The sequence below is a fragment of the Chelonia mydas genome, chromosome 1 (genome assembly GCF_015237465.2).
Source record: "Chelonia mydas isolate rCheMyd1 chromosome 1, rCheMyd1.pri.v2, whole genome shotgun sequence".
Classification (NCBI taxonomy): Eukaryota; Metazoa; Chordata; order Testudines; family Cheloniidae; genus Chelonia; species Chelonia mydas.
In genome coordinates this window covers 57549593-57571157 of record NC_057849.1, presented here as the reverse complement: position 1 = coordinate 57571157, position 21565 = coordinate 57549593, and the positions used below count along the sequence as shown (strand labels likewise).

At 43.6% G+C, this 21565-nt stretch overlaps 1 protein-coding gene across 3 annotated transcripts; it reads left to right on the top strand.

Moving 5' to 3' along the window:
* Positions 1-479: 479 nt before the first annotated feature.
* On the top strand, positions 480-10757 carry LOC119565709 (cysteinyl leukotriene receptor 2). 3 transcript variants are annotated; one of them, XM_037893522.2, is made up of 4 exons: positions 480-1049; positions 2473-2550; positions 5369-5461; positions 9403-10757. In XM_037893522.2, exons 3-4 carry the CDS (start codon positions 5440-5442, stop codon positions 10365-10367), a joined length of 987 nt encoding a protein of 328 aa, XP_037749450.1. In that variant the 5' UTR covers positions 480-1049; positions 2473-2550; positions 5369-5439; the 3' UTR covers positions 10368-10757. The 3 variants fall into 3 exon arrangements, with proteins under 3 accessions (XP_037749450.1, XP_037749466.1, XP_037749462.1); XM_037893538.2 differs by lacking the exon at positions 5369-5461; XM_037893534.2 differs by lacking the exon at positions 480-1049 and having other exon boundaries at positions 2079-5461.
* Positions 10758-21565: the final 10808 nt, after the last annotated feature.

The window sequence follows — 21565 nt, the reverse complement described above, 5'->3', positions numbered from 1 at the left end:
GAGCAGGACTCAGACCTCAAACCACCCTCAAGAAAAATTGTTGATAAATTTGCTCAATCCTAACCTATTTTCTTCAAGCACAAAAGGTTCCAGAAGATCTAACGCTATGGAAAGTTTGAAGCCATTATAAGCTAGAGGGGGACAAAAATAATAGACAAATCAAAATTTCAAATTTGGATAATTTTTTTTAAAATGACCTGTGACTTCAAATAAATTGATATGCTGCAACCTTTGAGAAATTTGTCCTTTATCATCACAATAAACCTACCTATTTTCAGAGTAAAACTAATTTTCCAAGTCAGCATTATCCAAGGGGCAAACTAGGACTGTATAATGCAGTCTGATTGGTACATTAACAATGGAGAGGCTAGAGCAGGAGCACAAGGAAATATTGCTCCTCACATTTATCTTTTATTTGCATATCCCCAGAAAGGGAGTGGTCAAAATTATATTTATACAGAGTGACCACATGAAATAGCAGAACACATTCTAAGGAATGCAGATAAGAAGGCTGCATGAAAAGACAGCTGCCGGGGAGAGAGGCTGAGAACTCGTGAGGGGAGTTTCTCAGCAGCAGATTGGTAGGAAGCTGCACAAGGAGCTTGCCTTCCCCTGAGAGAGTACTGGCAGAGGTAGTCCTGGGAAAGGACTGTGGACAGGTGGAGACAGAAAGCAGCCCAGGGAAGGAGCAAGGAATTGTAAGGAGCAGGTTTTAGCTTCTTAAACACAGAATCCCTGGATTCTGCCAGAAGAGAAGGCAGGTGTGTGTTCTCCTACCCACCTGAGAAAAAGAGATATGAAAGCGTCTCTGAGGAAAAGGGGGCAAGGACTATAAAACTTAGCTTGGGACTGATGACCTGATATAGGGTCACTGGGCTTTTGCCCTGTGGGATTATTCTTTATTACCTGAGGAGGGGTGAGATTATAAATGACCTGGCTGGTGTTGTGAGAAGAAGCTGACTGTCACAGGGACAGACTGCTGGCTGGTGGGGAAACTGAGGTGGAGTCACTGCAATACCATGCCTGGCCATGAGAGGACATGTTGGCAGGTAAGTGACCTGTGACACGGAACTGTGAAGGAGCCTGCCCAACTCCTGAAGTGACTAGGGTTACCAGTTTTGCTCGGAAGTTAGTGTTGCCAACTCTAGCTGAAGCTATTCTAGGAGATTCCCCTCCTCCCCCCCCACATGACATAACGTCATTTTCTTAAAATATCCTATTAAAATCTCCTGGATTGCTTTCAATAGTCACTGGAAGATCAATGCTGATTCCAGGAGACTCTAGGCCAATCCTGGAGGGTTGGGAACCCTATTGGACGTATTCCTGGAGGTTTCATCACATGACATAACCTTTAATTAAAGATTAAGCTTTAATTCCTGTAGACTCTGGGACAATCCTGGAGGGTTGGCAACCCTAGGAGTGACTTGGAGCAGTTTCAGAGCTGCTCCAACTTACATACTGCTTCCAAGGGGCCTTGGAAGTAGAGAATTCCTAGTTATGTCCCAAATTCCACCCCTTACATGGAGATCTATGAACTGTGTTCACAGGGCCTCTACACAGGGAGTATTCTCCAAGGGCCACTCCTGTCCACTCTAAGGCCCACTTCTGGTGCCAGAGCACTGAAACGGAGCCTTAGTAAATGAGAATCAACAACTATGCTACTAGGTAACAGTGAACAGGGCCACAGCTAGGATTGCCAACATTGTATTTCAAATATAAGGGACTGTTTTTTAGCACCCCCACCTGTTTTTCTAATATCAATATTAATAATAATAAGCAGTACGTCCCTACATTTGCCAGAGGTATTTCATGCTGCTTTTTGCAGCACTCAGCAACTCCTAATCTTGTTGTACAGGGATGAAAAAATCAGGGATATCCCTTGTAATAAGGACCTGTTGGCAACCCTATCTACAGCACTGAGATTTAAAAGGAGCCTAACAGAGTTAGGTGCTCATCTCCCATTGAAATTCAATGGCAATTGGGCGCCCCACTCCTTATGGCACCTTTGATAATGCCAGACTAGAACTGTAAGCCAAGTTACATGACACGGTGCCAGTGGCAACAGACAGGCCAGCTACATTAGCGCTCTCAGTATTGCTGACACTAGTGGAGCTCATCCCATTCTGTCAAAAGTCAAAAGATTTGAAAACCTTCCCTAATATAGACTGGACTAAAATACCCATTTACGTTTCCCGAGAACTGTTTCTAATTACTGCCAATCTAGTATTTCAGACATGTTTGATTACTGAAAGCCCATATTTAGAAATGTGAGTGGCTGGGAGTTGCTGAAGCACAGAGCTTTATTCAGCACTTTGTGTGAAAGATGAGATGGAACGCAACGTGAGAACAAATCCCAGTTCCTGAACTGACCAAATATTGTTAAAAAAATTAAAGCTGTACTATTATGCTTACTTCCTCTTTCTTGCTGTTGGTTTTGTGTAAATGTTTTTGTTTTGTTTTCACCCTCGCTAGCAAGCTGCAAGTTTTGGATAGCTAAAAGCAGAAGAAGGAAGTGTCTTACTGAATTAACTGAAAGGAACAAGAACTGAGGTAGGACAAAGTTAAATTTATATATATATAAATATATATTACTTTAGTCTTTTCCTTAAAAGTAGATCAAGACTATTCAAAATAAAAGTCGGAGAAATTTTAGTTATCACCTGCTTCTTGCACAAAGTTTTGTAGTTGCTAGAAAAATTAAGCATCTACTCGATTCACGTATGTTAAAGCTAGTCTAGGGTGTTTTCCTTGAGAAGGGATATCCATGTAAGATTTTGTAATTAAAAATATTTTGGAAGATGAAAGATAATAAACTAGTGAGAGAGCTGACAAAGTGAATTTCCTTTGCTTTGTACTAGCAGCCAGCTGCAGATTTTGTCAACTGTAATCTTCTGAAGGGTGGAGATTTTGTTTTGTGTGTATACGCACATGTGTGGGAAGAGTGAATAAAATGTCATGCATGTCTTGACAAATGTCCAATTTAATTCAGTACAATGTGAATTACAAATGAAATATAAATGAGTAATGTTTTTGTCATTCTGATCCTGAAAAGATACTTAGTATTCCAGTGAATGGTGACTTGGTAGGCTGTTTGATGTTATTACATTGGGTTTTCTGACAATGCAATGGCTAATGCAAGTTATATAACTTTAATTAGGCTACGTCTACACTGCGCACCTTACAACTGTGCAGCTGTGCTGATACAGCCGTGCCGTTGTAAGGTACACAGTGTAGCCGCTCTTTGTTGCCAGGACAGAGCTCTCCCACCGATGAAGCGCTGTCCACACCAGCCCTTTTTGTTGTTAAAACATTCAGGGGGGTGGTTTTTTTTCACATCCCTGAGCGACGACATAGCCTAAGTACTTGGCATTACTATTCTGATAGTTCTGAGAACTCACACAAGAGCACATCCTATTCAGACAAAATATTTTTTAGCTAAACACCAGATCATCTGTACTTCATATTTCATGTTGAGAAATTCATTTAGCAATGTGTACATTGTACTTCTGAAAAATTGAGCTCATGATCCTACTTTGTAAGCAGCTCCCATTGACTTGAGTTGGACTTGTGGGTGCTCTGCACCTCTAAAAAGCAGACCAGAAAACTTTATATTTACACATGTAATATGCATACCACTGTAACATACCCTATTCAGGAGTGTTCATTTCTATTAAAACATGGTGTGAAGTTATTTTCTATTAAGTTCAGAAGTTTTAATATTGATAGTTATTTTATTAGATGCTTTAAAATCTACTCACCTACTTGAATAGGGGCTCGTGAATGGCTGAAGTCTGGGAAAGAGTTGTTTTAGTTTCTTTGCCTAATTTGTGTGTGTGGTGAGTGGGATCTGTCATTGTTCGGTGTTTTTCTTTAGACTAATTCTGGTCTCACTAACATCAGTTTAAATCAGGAATAACCACTAAAGCTAGTTGAAAATATTTTGGTGACACATATTTTCACTAAAAAAAAAAAAAAAAAAGCAATTTAGAGAACCCTGAAATTTTGCAAAATTGTGACTATTTTACCAAAATCTTTTGACAGAAAAACTTGGTTTGTTTTTATTTTAAATTTATAGTTTCATTCAGGGTTTTCCTGTAGCCCGTAACATGTTGACTGGCTGAGAGTACACTGGTACAGTTTAGCCACTTACCCCTCATGACTGAGGGTTTGTTCACGGCTGTGTCTGCAAGCAGAGAGAGCAGACTGGTTCTCTTTGCATCAGTGGCTTTTTGGGAGGGTTCCCCAGCACAGCAGGTTACAGGTACTCTTTTTCTCTGAGCCCTATACCTGTGGTGGCTCTACTGCTGTATGATGGAGTAATTATTGATTGCACGTCACCCGCAGAAAGCCTGGCTGCCTTTCCCTGTCCCCCCTGTTTTGTAAGATGAAAGAGGGACTGTATGCAGCAGTTGTCTGTCCCCAGAAAGAGAGAGGATTTTTTTCTGATCCTGCTGAGCAGTCTGAGAGTTGTGTTTGTGGATCTGGGAGATGTCTGCTTGTAGTTTGCAAAGCCGTGTCTTCCATGGAGCACTTCAGGGTGTGAAAAAGAAAGCAATCTTCCAGAAGTGGTTTGCAGCATGAAGAGCCGCAAGTGGTGGTAGGGGAACCAGAAAACCACACTTTGCCTGAGGCAGACAACTCTGAAGAGGACTATTTCCATGGGGCACAGTCAACCACTCCGGGTGCAGGAAGAGGTAGTGAGGAGGAGAATGGTGCATCTCCAGTTAGTCCAGCACCACATGAGGCTAAGCCTCAGCAGCAGGGCACTGGCCAGAGACCATCAACATCCTCTGAAACCTTGTTCCACTATGCTTCTTCTGGAATGGATGTGGTCGATGCTGGTACTCACACTCCCAGGTGGGAGGAAAGTCACTGCCTCCATCTTTGCCTCCATAAAAGTTAGTATGGAATGTGTGCATGTGGCATTTGCATGGATCTTAAGGGGGAATACTGGGAAGAGTTTGGATCAGTTCTACTATACCTGTAAGTGAGCCCACAAATCAATACTAGAAGTTATGCTGTTTGCTGGAATGGCTACCTTTGTGTTTCTATAACTTAACTCTAGCATGAGGATAGGTTATTGACTTACTTCCCAAGCCCCAGTGTGGAGGGCCAGTGGACCGCTTGTCTGCCCTTTACCCTTTGACTTTCTGGCTTCAGTAAACCTCCTAGGAGCCGAAACTCCCACGGGCATAGCTCTGTGTTGGTGGAGCACAAAAACCTTCCCAACGTCCGCAGGGAAAGGAGTAAAAGTTAGGGATGATAAAAATTCCCATTTGTAGTTATGGAAAACGCTGTCCTAAACAAAACAACATTTGTTAGGAAATGAGTAAACAACTCCGGAACAGTGACTTTAGAATATCTTTAGGTGCATAGCAAAGAAGTTCTCGAGGACACCACCACCCAACATTCAAGGCAGAAGCTGAAGAATTGCATAGCATGATGGTGCCTCCTATAACAGGTATGTGTGTTTGGGGGGGCCCAGCATTGAGCAGTGCTGTTATGGCCCTGCTCCCCAAGTAACACCACCATAACAAAGCTAATAACTAATGGATAAAGGTTTGAGGGCCCCTTTATTTCCCTTCCTCATTCTGTGGATCTGAAGGCAGGTTGGCCCTGGACTCTAAGGCTGCAGCATGGCCCAGAATCAGGGTGATGGCCCCAGCCTGCCACTGGAAGAACTCCTTCTCCAGCTGGGCATGGAGGTGATCTTGGGCATCCTCTGCCTGCTTCTGTGCCACAGCTGCAGTCTGGCCTCAGACTACAACTGCTGCCAGTCCCAAGCTGCAGTGGAGAGCAGCTCAGCCACGTGCTCCCTTGCTGCTTGCAGGCCCAGCCATGCCCAGTCCCACTCCTCCAAAGTAGGAGCCAGGTGAGGAGTGTGGGCTTCACCAGCAAGGGAGCTGGTGCTGGGGCAGTGGCCCAACTCTGGTGCAGAACAGCATGGGGCTAGCAGCAATGGGTGGGAGGGGGTTGGGTTTCACCCCCAGCACCTCCTAGGTGCTGCCACCCCAGATGGGCCTACAAAGCTGTGGTCCCTGATTTCCCCTCCTAGTGCACCAAGGAATCACTGTCATAGTGGTGACAAACAGCCACATGCAGCTGCCCTGAAACACCATGAAATGTAAGATTAAATATGTAAAACTGTGAAATTCAAGATTTTAAAAAAATGCGATGACAGTGAAATTTACCAAAATGGACTGTGAATTTGGTAGGGCCCTACCTATCATTGCTTTATGTATGTGAAAGATTTTTAAAGACAGCTCCCTCTCTCTTCCCTTTCCTGTGTGAAATGACTAATTAATATCAAAATAACCACTAGGGCACTTCCTGTTTCAGGTCAAAATGTTTTGGTATTTCCATTCTGCAAGAAACTTTGGGTTTTTGCCCCAATTCAGAACAAAACTTCAGGAAACTGCAAGGTTTATTTATTTATTGTGGAAAAGAAATGCCATTTTTCACCCAACTCTAATAACTATGATGAAATCAAGTGAGTTACATTGATGTGACCATGGCAGAGTCAGGATCTGTATTTTTAATGACTTTTCAAGGTTCCTAGAGCCTTGTATAGGCATTTTTATGCATCTAAGTCTAAAGAATTAAAAAGCAGATAAGAGAGGTCCCTGTGCAGAAGGTGCACAACCACCAGCAGTGCTGCCTAGTGGTCAGGTGGTAGTTGGCAGAACATCTCCCCATTTAAGCACATTCTTGTCCTTCAGAACCCTTGTCCCAAGAGTTTCCAGTCCTCCCCTATAGCCCAGGGGCTTTGAGAGCTGGGTCCTCGAACAGCCAATCTTTTCCAGCTGGCCTCTCGCCAGAGGTGAAGGCTCTTCTTGTTGTATTGTCCACTCAGAGTGGGAAGGGGAACCCAGGTCCACCTTCTTCTCCGTGCTCCAGTCCTGGGCGCAGTGGTGGGCAGCTTGTGGTGCCAAGCCACTGCCCCTCCTCCCCAGACCACTTCCTACCCCAGTCTCCTTCAGCTTCCCAGAGTAAATCGCTCAATCAAGGTTCTGACCCTCACACTCCATCCCCTGCTTCTTCTTTGTGGGTGTGCACAGGGCCACTTTGTCAGGTCCTGGGCAATGAGCTCCTGGGTAATACTTTCCTCTCAGATCAGCCATCCACTCCCTCCCTCCGAACTGGTCTGCTTCCCTTTTTAAAGCCATGCCTCCAGCTTGTGCGTGGGCCCAGAGTTGATTCTTAAACCCTTGCTCTCCAGTGTCGGATTTGTATATCACATCACAGCCCCATAGTTATTTCAGAAATGCTTTAGTGATATGACTGTGAGTTCATCCAGAGTTTACTAGAGTTTACAGAGTTTACTTGGATTATTAAGGGCCCGGTTCAGCTCTCATTGAAGTCAATGGAATGACTTCAGTAAGAGTTGGATTGAGACCTAAGGAAGGAGAATGTCCCATAATGTGCATAAATCCTAATCTGCACTAGTATTTGTCCCTGAGGCTTTCTTTGACACTTAAAAGCATCAGATAATTAGGTGAGCCTGAGTGCAGAATCACTGCCAGCTCCTACAAGCTGGTTCCGTTATTATAGACAATTAACTAGTATCCTAAAAGCCAGCTGGCACAGGAGGGCTCAGCAATGCAAACAAGTCTTTGTGGTCGGGGGGGCTAAAATTGTCCAGACTTGGTACCTGCCCAAAGATGAGTATTTTGGGAGATGCTGAGCAAAAATACTTCAGCCATCTCAAATACAAAAGGCTGAAGTGACCCATTTCCCCATGACTGATCAACCAACCAAAATATCCTGTAGCTTTTATTTATTTAAAAACACTGCTGTAGTGCCAAATCAGCTGGGGAGAGGAAGCTAAAATTTAGTAGGGAAATAGCCCTTAGTGAGAAACTGTTCCAGTGAACACTGGTTTTTATTTGATTGGATTATGACCTATTAAAAATCACTCTGCACATGTACAATACAAATCCTAATGAGAAAATTCTATAGAACTGTGAAGTGTGCAGCTATGGACAGCCACTCTGTTCACATGTGAGTGGCTGATTTATGGCAGCTGAGCACTTAATTCTTTGGAGAACTGAATGAGGCAAGGGCGTCATGTTCACTGTGCACATTAAGACAATGAAAAATACAGAATAAAGATGTATCAGTAACAGGAAGGAGGGAAGGGAAGGAGGCATAAAATCAAGAGAAACTTTTAAAATGATTTAACATGATTTGACAGCAAAATGTCAGTTCTTAAAAATACACAAGTTTTGGATACATTGCATAAAAACGAGGCTGGCCATGTTTTACTGGAATTCCTGTAGATAGAACACACACTTCTGCTCACGAGAGGGAAGAAGTGGTAAAATATAAGGGACTACATAAAAGTTAGTACAGAAACTGGTTGACAAACTTCAAGTGAAATATGTTCCTGTTGGAAAATGGGATTTTGTCAATTTTCCATGGGGGAAAATATCAACTTCAGCATAATCTTCTATCAGAAAAATCTCTATGTAAAACACTTGGGTTTGGGCTAACCCATTATCCACTTGAGTGATATTACACCTTCTAGGAGTTGTAGTTCTGGCTCCCTCATGTTCTGAATCTTCGATAGAGACCATGCTCCCTGGCAAGACTGCATCTTCCATTATGCACCACAGTCCTTGTCCCTGTGGTTGAATCACTGCAGAGTATCCTGTGAGTCCCATGGGACTCTGCCACAGCAGGAGATTGTGGTGCATTGTGGAAGTAAGCTTCATAGCAGAGAATGGAGCCATGACAGACCTGGAATGGCAAAGCCTATTAAACACCATGGCAGTAAAGGTGAACACAGAGATTAACATCAACCCAAAACAAAATATTTTGAGATTTAAAAATAGAAATGTTTTGGAACTTTTCATGCCACAGAAAAGTTTTGATATTGACTTTTGCTTTTGTCCTGAATTGGAGTGAAATCTCCAAATATCAGAATTTCCCGTGGGATGGAAATTCCATTTTTGATCAGCTCTAGTTATTACCAATGTTGCATCTGCCAGTCTGACTCAAGATCTCCCATCCACAAAATGACCAGTGATAACTTGCTTAGTTTGCATGATCAAAGAAGAGCACAGGATCAGGTGCTGCAGCTGTAGGCCCTGCACTCACCTCCAGAAGACTGAAACCTGAAGCTTTTACTTGAAACTTTAGCTTTTATATTGCCAGGCAGTATGCACTACCCATAAACTGCAATAACAACGATACTTAGCATATATAGCACTTCACATTTTGAAGTTCAATACAAACATTAACTGATCTATATTCACTGGGGCATGGTGAATAGTTATTAATTTAACTAGCTTTTATTTTTCCACTGCTATTTACAGCTTTTAACTTTCAGTCAAATGGTTACAATGCTGAACTTGAGGGATGACATGGTATACATTTTGTAACAGCTTTTTTTATTTTCAGGACGTCCGAAGACCTCACACTTGATTGAGTTAGTTTCAGAGATGAGCCAAACTGGCAGCTTCAACAACATGTCAGACTCGGACAATGACACTGTCGATGACTTCAAGTATGCTGTTTATCCCACAATGTATCTCACAATATTTGCCTTGGGTGCCTTTGGAAATGGCCTTTCCGTATATGTTTTCCTGAAGCTTTACAGGAAAAAGATTTCAGTGAATGTTTTCATGCTGAACTTGGCTATTTCAGACCTCCTGTTTGTTTGGACTTTACCCTTCCGGGCCACCTACTACCTGATGAACTCTGTTTGGGTATTTGGGAATATATTTTGCAGGATTGTGTCTTTCAGCTTGTATGTCAATATGTACTGCAGCATTTATTTTCTAACTGCGCTGAGCATTGTTCGTTTTGTGGCTATTGTTCATCCTTTCAAACATTTGAAACTAACCACCGTCAAGTATCCTAGAATCATATGTGTGGTGATATGGGGTTTTGTGATGACAGCTAGCAGCGTGCTGCTGTTCAGTGGAAACACCAGCGAGGAGTACCCAGAAAGGTGCCTAGATCTCCAAAGAGAAAGCATTCAGAAACTGCTCACGATGAACTATGTTGTCCTGGTAGTGGGCTTCATCCTCCCGTTTTGCACAATAATTTGCTGCTATGTGCTTGTGATCAAAACTTTGCTTAAGCCCAAGGCTCCAGAAGCAAAGATAAGAGCCTCTCATAAGAAGGCAGTGTCAACGACCGTCATCACTTTATTCATGTTTCTGCTTTGTTTCCTGCCATATCACATACTAAGAACTGTCTACTTGGTGAAAAGCGATAAGGACAACTCGAGCGAGTTGCTGACTAAAGGAGCGGTCATCGCTCATTGCCTCGCTGCAGTGAATAGTTGCCTAGATCCTGTACTCTATTACTTTGCTGCAGAAAACTTCAAAGAGAGACTCAAAAGTATATATAAAAGGTAGCGGATGAAGAATCAAATGGACATTCCTTATTGGGAGTATTTTCTCGTGATCAAACCCCAGGACGGGAGGTGGAAAGATCATGGGTCTTTTAATCTATGCCACTGACTTGCCATGTGACCTGGGGTGAATTACGTAACTCTGTGCCTCTATTTCCCTATCTGTAAAGTGGGGCTATTCAGAGAGAATAGTATCTCAGAACACCTTGTGAATTTTCTTTACAAACGGTTGTAAAGGGGTCCAAGATCCCACCCTGAGATCATGCCTATTTCTCTTCCACCTAGTAAAAACCAGCCAAACAGAGGCTTTTGTCCTTAAAAAGCCCTCTACTCCAGAGGACTTCATTTATTGGTAACACAAACTGACAAAATAAACCTTTAATTTTGGGAAACAGCCTGGGTCTCTAGTTTTGTCATCTCCAAACTCCTGCTTTTCTCTCCCCAAAAGCACCCACAAGCCCCTTGCATTCTGGATCCACCTGTCCCTCAAAACTGGGATTTCTGGTCTCTCCCTCAGAGTTGCCTCTCCATTGGCTACTCCAACTCCCAGTGCAGAGTCTGAATGCTTTTCAATACCCTGCTCCCTCCCTAGGCATTACCTTTAATTTCAGGCCTCTTTTCTTTAGTAACACCTCTTTTTTTTTTTCCCCTCTCTTTCTCATCCAGGGAGCATCCTTAGACTGCTCAGACATCCTTTTTATTGGGATCAGGTGCTGCATCACTAACTGGCCAATAAGCCACCACCAGGAGTACCTAATTGCTCTCAGGTGGGGTTTAGGGGGCCATGGTAGGTCGGTTAAGCCTTGATTCACTTTGAAGGGCTACTTGCCTCAGGATAAAAGGGTGTGGAGAAACTTGGATGGATGACGTTATAGAAATACAAAGTATTTTTCAATAACTACCACTGAGATAGCTTGTCAAAAAAATACAGTGGCTTTCAAATATATACCCATATAAACATTTCTGAATCTTCCTTTATTCCAGACACACTTTCTAAGATTTTCTCTAAGAAACATACTCTTAAAGAGTACCACAACAAACCACGTCTTTGCGACATTATATAAAGTAATGTGACTACTAAAACATAAGAGCAATATTCACACAGACACACACAGTGTTTTGTGATTCTTGTTTACACATGTCACCATTTTAGGTGACCCCTGCAATGTTTTTATGCTTCACTTTGCTGGAAGTTAGCTGAAGAATTGGCCAGTTTGTGGAAGTTGCTTACCTAAAGATAGGCAGCTGAATCGATATTTAGGAGTCCAGGGCCAGACTTTTAAACTTATTTAAGCACTGATAAATGCTTAATGGGATTTTCAATAGCACCCACATGCCTATCTCTCACTTTTGAAAATCCACTAGACATCTATCTGCATCCTTAGGTACCTAAATACCTTTAAAACATTGGTTTTTACACATGAAAAATTAGGCTTCTTAGAGAGGTTTCAAGTAGTTATAGTGGCCAAATAGAAAGACTTGACCACATGAAAAACAATAATTGATTCTGCTCCTTTTTGAGCAAATATCAGGAATTTTCTGGATTGAAATTTGCCACATTTGTCATGAAAATAGCCTGTCATGTTTGAGACAAGATTGAAGAAAGCTTTTCCCCCTATCCCTCAAATCCACCCAAAATACATGATTTCTGGCAGTGTGAATGTTTTCCCAATGTTTTCTCTCCCCCCACCCCACTCTCCTGCTGGTAATAGCTCATCTTAAGTGATCACTCTCCTTACAATGTATAATTTTTCATGGTCTGTGTGTATATAAAATCTCCTCACTGTACTTTCCGCTCTATGCATCCGATGAAGTGATCTGTAGCTCACGAAAGCTTATGCTCAAATAAATTGGTTAGTCTCTAAGGTGCCACAAGTACTCCTTTTCTTTTTCCCAGTACTCTATTCTTCACAAGACTAAAGCACAGATTTCTTTGCTTCCCCACAGAAAAATGACTTTCTGATTGGGAAGCAAAGGGAAGCCACAAGAGTGGTCATGTGACCCTTTCCAGCAGTATCTTTTGGGTGCCCAGGGCAGTCTGCAGAGAGGTAAATCACTATGGGGCAGTGGTGGAACTGGGGAAGACCTGGCTGGTGGCTCCTACCCAGCTGCTAGTCCTGGATGGGCTGGGGAGGACAGGGCTTCCTCTTCCTCTTCCCCTGCATGGAATCCGGGGCTGTGTCAGACCCACTACCAGATTTCTCCCCACAACCGTAGGAAGCTCTGCAAACGCTCTCCTCTCCCCCCCCCCCCAACCAGTGCTTGCTGCACCCATTGCTCCTCAGCTGCAGGGGGAGGGATCACTGTACAGGGAGCTGCTCCCTCAGCTGCCTAACCCCCATGCATCTAGATCCCCTTGCACCCAGACCCTCTGGCCAAGCCTCACCCCCGTCCCGCCCCCCAGAACCCCCCCTGATGAGCTCCACTCCCCTGCACCTGGACCACTCCAATGAGCCACCCACATCTGGATCCCCATGATACCAAGCCCCAACCAGCTGCATTTGGATCCCCACCCCACTGAGCCCCACGCCCCCAATGTCTGGACCTCCCCACTGAGGCCCCCACACCCAGACCCCCCTGCCGAGCTCTATCCCACACACACCCAGCCCCCTCCCTGATGAGCCCCAACCACCTTCACCTGGACCCCCCTACATTGTCCCATTACCGTTGTACCCAGAACCCCCCAACAAGCCCATGTGCATTCAGATCCTCCCTACACCCAAATCCCCCACTGAGCCACCCATATCCAGATTGCCCAACACAGAACCCTCTCAATCCACACCTGGATCCCCCCACACTAAGCGCCTCCACACTTGGACCCTGCCTTGCTGAGCCTGCCTGTCCACATCTGGTGCACCTGGCATGGAGGGATAGGGTCCTGAGGTGTTTCTGGGGCAGGCCCGGTCTTTGCGCTGTGTCAGGGTTGGGTGTAGCCTCACCGTTGAGTCCATGTCTTGCGGGGGAGCTGCACAGTGATCTCCCACCACTGTGCAGCCAGTGGTCTGTGCTCCCCAATGCTATGCTGGAGCCTCTACATTTATTTGACAAATAAAATTTGCAGAATTTTAAAATATTGTGTGCACAAGTTTTATTTTTTTGGCACACAATTTTTAATTTTTTGGCGCAGAACGCCCTCAGGAGTAATGTGTGTATGTTCTTGTATCCACAGTGACTGATATCATATCCCAATCCATTGACTCCCAAGAAGTTCAGTTAGGGCCTGATCTTGTACCATGGAGGGCAATGAGAATTTTGCTGCACTGGGAACAGGATCAAGACCTTAGATTAGTATATGTGGGGATGGGAAAATCAACAAATATTTTCTGGTCTTTTGGGGTAAATCAAGCTCTTCACTTGTGGATTCCCATTGATTTCAGTGAAAGCTCTGTGGCTGGGTTTACGGGATTGGACCCATAAACTGGCTGGGCATACGTATAATTGAATTCTAAAGTTCCTTGTGAATAATCTGATTTGTGTATAAAGGATTCCCATCTCCATATCAAATGGCCCTTTTATAAGGTGCTATACACCTAATTACAGTAGAATAAAGTGGGGGAATATTCAATAAATTGAGTGGACAGAATGATTGAATCTCTGCTTCTGTCAGTAATCACACTCGGTTTTTACCCCAAATGCACACAGTCATGCTGCAGTTCCTGTGTGTTTTGATAAAGGGGGATAAAAGAAACATTCTTTACATATGGATATGCTATACACTCTCCACTTTTTTATTAACTTTTACTGGTTGTTGCTATGATGTTTTTAATGAGAAAGCTATTACACAGGTTGAATAACCATGAGAAATATTTGTAAACTCCTGGGAGAAGGAACAAGTATACACTCAACAGATAGCACATAGGAACACCAGTCCTCTTCCCACAGAAGTTGAAGCAACAGAGAAATGGCTTTTAGAAGCATGACAGTGTCACAAAAGCCAACGGGATTTCATTAAGCTGATCAATAAAATGATCAGGAACATTAATCAAAATTTTCAGAACATGTAAATATAAGGAGATTCCTTTTTCTGTGCTTTGGGATTTGTTTGAGTTATAGGAAGGATCAACCTCATTCTTATAGAATGTTGGTTGCAAATTTAATTAAGCAACCACAGCTGCAAAATAAATCACACCTACATACATCAAAGCGTTCATCCTTTATTTTCAAAAGCACATGCCTCTTTCACAGGAGATGAAGAAAATTGTTCTTTGCTATCGAAAGACCCTAAGTTGCAGCTGGTCAAAAGAGATCAGTATATTTCCACACATATTGTGCCTTATCTTATTTCTAGTTAAATCAAACCCTTCCATGTATATCAACTGAGCAGGACTCAGACCTCAAACCACCCTCAAGAAAAATTGTTGATAAATTTGCTCAATCCTAACCTATTTTCTTCAAGCACAAAAGGTTCCAGAAGATCTAACGCTATGGAAAGTTTGAAGCCATTATAAGCTAGAGGGGGACAAAAATAATAGACAAATCAAAATTTCAAATTTGGATAATTTTTTTTAAAATGACCTGTGACTTCAAATAAATTGATATGCTGCAACCTTTGAGAAATTTGTCCTTTATCATCACAATAAACCTACCTATTTTCAGAGTAAAACTAATTTTCCAAGTCAGCATTATCCAAGGGGCAAACTAGGACTGTATAATGCAGTCTGATTGGTACATTAACAATGGAGAGGCTAGAGCAGGAGCACAAGGAAATATTGCTCCTCACATTTATCTTTTATTTGCATATCCCCAGAAAGGGAGTGGTCAAAATTATATTTATACAGAGTGACCACATGAAATAGCAGAACACATTCTAAGGAAATATTTACAGGCCTGTGAGCAGCTTTGTTTGCCTTGTGTCTTCATAAATGGGAAGCATGCTATTGCCTCACTAGAATTACATTACACGCGATACAGGGTAAATTCTCTTTTTCTGTATTATAAAAAAGGCCTTCTGTATATTTAAAATGGAAATGTTTACAGTTTAAAGCAGAGGTGGACAAACTATGGCCCACGGGCCACATCTGGCCCGTGGGACTGTCCTGCCTGGCCCTTGAGCTCCCGGCTGGGGAGGCTAGCCCCCGGCTCCTCCCCTGCTGTCTCCCCTCCCTCGCAGCCTTAGCTCGCTGTGCCACCAGTGCTCAGGGCAGTGGGGCTGCAAGCTCCTGCCAGGCAGCGCGGCTGGCTCCGGCCGATGGCACAGCTGCCAGTCCTGGTGGCCTGAGCGGCATGGTAAGGGGGCAGGGAGTGGGGGGGTTGGATAAGGGGCAGAGGGCTCTGGGGGGCAGTCAGGGATGGGGAACCGGGGGGGGTTGAATAGGCGTGGGAGTCCCGGGGGGGGGCCTCTCGGGGATGGGGAGTGTGGATAGGGGTTGGGGCAGTCAGGGGACAGGGAGCAGGGGGGGTTGGATGGGGAGTGGGGTCTCAGGGGGGTGGTTAGGGGTGGGGGGTCCTGGGAAGAGGTGGTCAGGGGACAAGGAGTAGGGGTGGTTGGATGGGTTGGGGGTTCTGATGGGGGGCAGTCAGGGGGCGGGAAGTGGGGGGGGTGGATAGGGGGGCGGGGGCCAGGCTGTTTGGGGGGGCACAGCCTTCCCTACCAGGCCCTCCATACAGTTTTGGAACCCCGATGTGGCCCTCAGGCCAAAAAGTTTGCGCACCCCTGGTTTAAAGAATATATTAATTAGCCAAATGCTGACCACCAACTCCAAGAAAGATATGATAAAAAAAATCTAATAGGAGTTGAAGAACTTAGATTCTCTCATTATGCAAATGATAAAAAAAATCATTCAAAGAATCACTTTCTTCTAATAGGGCACTTTATTAGAATAAGAAATAGAGAATTTTCTTATTCCATTTCTCTCTCAGCTTCCCTGTACCACCTTTGGCTACAACCTTTCACAGTCTATCTCCAGCTTAGTTTCTGAACTAGCACATTATGATTACTGATTTATCATTTTGGTGGCTGAGTGGAAAAATTAGGGGGAAACATTGTTTCAGGTCAACCTGAAATGAACATTTTTCAGTGAACTGAAAAAGTAAAAAAATAATAATAATAATAATTTAGAGTTGAACAAAATGTTTCATTCAACCCAAAATGAAATGTTTTGTTTCATTTTTGATTTTTTTATCTTTAAAAAAGTAAATAAAATTGAAGTAAAATTTGAAATGAAAAGACATTTTGAACTGAACAATTGAAACATTTCTAAAATGTAAAAACAAAACATTGAGACTTTTGGGGGGGTATTTTTGTTTTTTAAGCGAACAATTCGACAAATTCAGTGCAAACTTGTGAAATGTTTCAGTTTACCCAAATCTGCATTTTTGGGGGGTGAAAAAAACAATTTCACCCAGGTCCTCTCCCAACACATATCCTCACTCCCTGAGCCCTCTGGCAATGGTGGGATACCTGCAGTGCTGCTGTCAAGGTTCCTTCCCCACTCTGAACTCTAGGGTACTGATGTGGAGACCTGCATGAAAAACCCCCTACGCTTATTTCTACCAGCTTAGGTTAAAACTTCCCCCAGGTACAAACTATTTTACCTTTTGTCCCTGGACTTTATTGCTGCCACCACCAAGTGTCTAACAAATGTAACAGGGAAAGAGCCCACTTGGAAACGTCCTTCCCCCCCAAATCCCCCCAAGCCCTACACCCCCTTTCCTGGGGAATCGTAGAATATCAGGGTTGGAAGGGACCTCAGGAGGTCATCTAGTCCAACCCCCTGTTCAAAGCAGGACCAATCACCAATATTTGCCCCAGATCCCAAACGGCCCACTCAAGGATTGAACTCACAACCCTGGGTTTAGCAAGCCAATGCTCAAACCACTGAGCTATCCCTCCACCCTCACCAATTTGCATAGGTGAACACAGACCCAAACCCTTGGATCTTAAGAACAATGAAAAAAGCAATCAGGTTCTTAAAAGAAGAATTTTAATTAAAGAAAAGGTAAAAGAATCACCGCTGTAATCAGGATGGTAAATACCTTACAGGGTAATCAGATTCAAAACATAGAGAATCCCTCTAGGCAAAACCTTAAGTTACAAAAAGACACAAAAACAAGAATGTACATTCCATTCAGCACAACTTATTTTATCAGCCATTTAAACAAAACAGAATCTAATGCATATCTAAATTGCTTATTAACTCTTTACAGGAGTTCTAACCCGCATTCCTGCTCTGGTCCTGGCAAAAACAACACACAGCGGGGGGAAACCCTTTGTCTCCCCCCGCTCCAGCTTTGAAAGTATCTTGTCTCCTCATTCGTCATTTTGGTCAGGTGCCAGCGAGGTTATCCTAGCTTCTTAACCCTTTACAGGTGAAAGGGTTTTTCCTCTGGCCAGGAGGGATTTAAAGGTGTTTACTCTTCCCTTTATATTTATGACAGCTGCAATGCAGGACTTTTGAGCACTTGATCCGCATAATCCATGGAACAACTGTCCACAGATCCCTACCCCTCTTGACCCACTTAATGGATCCCCCCACCTAATGGATCTGGGATTCCCCTGAGCAGCTTGGCTATGGTTACCCAGGTAACGCGAAGGCCCACAACCTACTATTTCCACTCTCAGGTCTGCATGGACACAAAACTAAAAAGCCATGTCACTCCAATTCAAGAGAGAGAATACCTCAAGTTCTTGTACACGCCTCTCTTCTTGCCCACTTTAAATTTTTGGAGGGGCGTTATTTCCCCTTTCTCCCTTATTACAAAAGCTGTGCTAGCTTTGCAAGTGCTCCTTTTTCCTGCCATTCTCATGTGGGAGCAAATCTTCCTCTACCCTTCCTCAAATGGCTACAGATGCTCCCACCCAGCTCCTCTAAGCTGCATCAAATCCTTTTTCTGATGGGAGAGGATGCACAGGGCTCTCTCTCTGCTTCTTATCTTCCCCGTCATCATAAGACAACTGCAACTTCTTTTTACAGCTGTCACTGCAAGCTGCACCTGAAAGGAGTGAAAATCGTCGGCAGCCAGTGCCTAAGAGCTACTGCCAGAAATGCTTTAAAAAGGAACAGAAAAGAGCTATGGCCCATCCAGCTGTGAGGCTTAGAAGCCAGATTAATCAAAATAGCCAGAAACATACACATAAACTCAAAGGCAATGCAAATTTGAAATGTGCGGTATATCAGCTGTAACTTCATGATTCAACTAATGTTTTGACTGCTGATGGTCATTTTCTGAGCCAGACCTGGATGTGCATTAGCCCTTTTAGTCTTTGATTTACATCATAAGTAAAATAGGAGTTTTAAAGGTCCAAATTGTGACAGAGTGGGAATTATCCATAACATTTTGTATGAATATTGTGTGTGCCTCTGTTTCCCCTGTGTGGTGCATGGTTAACTAGGTGGTGGGAAAAGGTTGGTTGCTTTTTGCAGAGACCCAGAGATACAGGCACAACTGATGCCTAGCTTTCTGGGGTCCTATGCTCATGGAAAGTCCAGGAAGACAATGGCCACTCCAATGCCTGGACATTTGGCACATCGCACAAACAACCCTGGATGGCCCACCCTCCTTAGGCAGACAGCTGCGTATGACGAGCTGGAGGACAAAGGACTGGGGAGGGTCGAGGTGGGATTGTTAAGTGTGGATTGCTGGAGGCAAGAGAGAAGCTTCTGGACTGGGACTGAAGTGGGGTCAGAAGGCTCTGGACTGACCCAGATGGAGTATACTGTAACTTTCTGTTCTCCATGTTAACTAAGGACACGGGTGGCAGGTTAAGGATCTGGGTTAGGTGGTGACACCTCAGAACACAGCATCCCAGAAGGGGCAGTGAGTGTCCAACAGAGGCGGCAAGCAACCAGCAGCAGCAGAGAAGAGCAGCGGCAGCACACCGCTAGCGGCAGCAGAGAAAAGCAGGGGCAAACAGCCAGTTGCAGAGGTGCACAGCGACCACAGGGACATTGCGCGACCCCTCCCCACCTTTCTGGGGTGGGAGGTGACTCGCTATGAACACACCTCTGAACTCTGGGTCTTTGCTAACCAAGGACAGCCAACTGTGAGTGGGGTGCAGTGAAGGGAGAGGGGAGTGATGTGTTAAAGAGACATTCGTTCATCAGACTTTCCCACCATAAGGTGGGAAATTGAGGCAAAGGACAATTCGCTGTGGGAGTCAGGTTTTTGCTTATGGTTACATGCTTTTGAATGTATTTGTGGTGCTCTCCCAAACTAACGCTTGATTCCCTTTCCTTTTTATTAGAAGTTATGTTTTGTTATACACAGACTCAGTGTTTGCGAGTGGGGAATTACTGCCTCTTAAAGGTGGGTGTCAAATTTTCCCAGATTACTGGGTGTGGGCTCGAGCTGGTTCTGTTTTGTATTGTTAAGAGGAACCCCTAGATACTGAATCTGGCCCTTGTTGTCACCATTGCCCAGCAGAAGGGTTACATTTATATATATTATTTATTTTTATTCCCCATTACTCCAAGGCTCAGTCATTACGAAATGACAACCACCCAAATTTCATGTGATAAATATTACTTAAACGTCTAAGTAGCTGGCTGCAAGTACACATTTCTGTGTGCCTGGAGGCCAGGTTGAGCCAGTCTCCAAGTACAGCTCATGGAAACACAAAAGAGTGCCTTAAATGAGTAACTTCTCTTTTATCTTCACATCTCTCTAAATTTACAGTACCCAAATACCGTATGTTCTTTTTAACCTTTAAAAAAATGTGTGTGCAGGCTGAGACCTTGTATTCTTAGCTTCAGGCCAAAGCATGTTATATGATCAAATTTTAAATTCTGAGAAACAGAAGTTCATAAAATTACCGACAGTTTCTGATCTGATTTGGTCCTGCTTTGAGCAGGGGGTTGGACTAGATGACCTCCTAAGGTCCCTTCCAACCCTGATATTCTATGATATTCTATGTAGCTGCCTATAATACTAGGTTTGGCCTGGAAAAGTCTCTACTGTGCTGTTCCCTTTCTGTATTCTGTTTCTCCTTGAAGCTGGTCTTTCATCGTTTTTGCATTGGCTGGGTGGAATTGTTTGTTAAAAGGAACATTGTTTATTGCTGGTTGGAAATCTCATCTGGGTGTGAGTAAGTGATTCTCTATAAATACTGCTGGTATTCAGGGTGGCAACTTTTTCCTGGGAACCATAAAGGAGAATAATCCACAAAAAATGTGAAAAAAAGAATAGTCAACCTGAGAGCCATTATGTGCACGCAGAATAGCTTTTTGATTGCCAGCTGAGAAGTCTTGCTGATTGCTCCTTCGCTGCTGGAAGAGAAAATAGTAAACTCTTGTTTGAAAGGAAAATAAACTCTTAAAATTAATACTTTACTTTCACAGGTTTTAAAAAACTTTGTCTATGAACCTAGATTCTCCAGCCCACTCCAGCCACTCAGCATTACATTCTAGCTACAGATGAGAATTCACATAGCGTAGGGGAACTATCTGTTAGTGTAAAACTGACAGAGGTGGCAAAGCTCCCTCCCAGCTCCCTCCCCTCGAGAGATGGAGGGTGTCCGTTAGAGGTGTGACAGATCAGAGCTCTGCTACACGTATACTTTGCTGGTGTAAGGTCACTGTGACGTTATCTAATTACAATATAACCATATAGATCTTTGTTGCAACCACTGTTATATATTTGCAGCAAATATTGTACAAAGGTTGTTGAGTGAGGTGTCTATAAAAAGATTATGTTTTGCTGGTTATGATTATTCTATCTGTATGCATGTATCATTTTTGTATGTGAAGTTATAAGTATTGAAATATCCACCAGCTTCATGGATTGTCTGCTCCATGCTTTGCAGTTCACCCTAATTGAGTTACCATAGCTATCCCCCACTGGGACACCGGTCACAGCCAGATACACCATGCAAGATATCTGCAAAAAGTTATAATTTGCCAGAGATGATAATTTTGTTTATATGTTTGTATCACCTTTGTATTATGAGTTATAAAGATATGTATATATGTCTGTATTTCAAACTTGTGCTATGCTTCTGGGTGACACCCCCAGACAGTTTGGCATCAGCACTGCCTAGCCTGCTTGATGGCCCATTAAGGACCATCAGCTATAGAGCTGACCCATTGAGAGAAGATACACCTTATGACTCAGCAAGGCATGCAGGGACATGCCTATGGAGAGAACTCTAAGGCTTCAAAGCCATGTGCTGGGCAGCTTGTGTTTGAAACAAAGGAAGCATAGGCCGCATGGCAAGAGACTATAAAAGGAAGCTGCATCTTCTCCATTTAGTCTTCAATCCTGCTT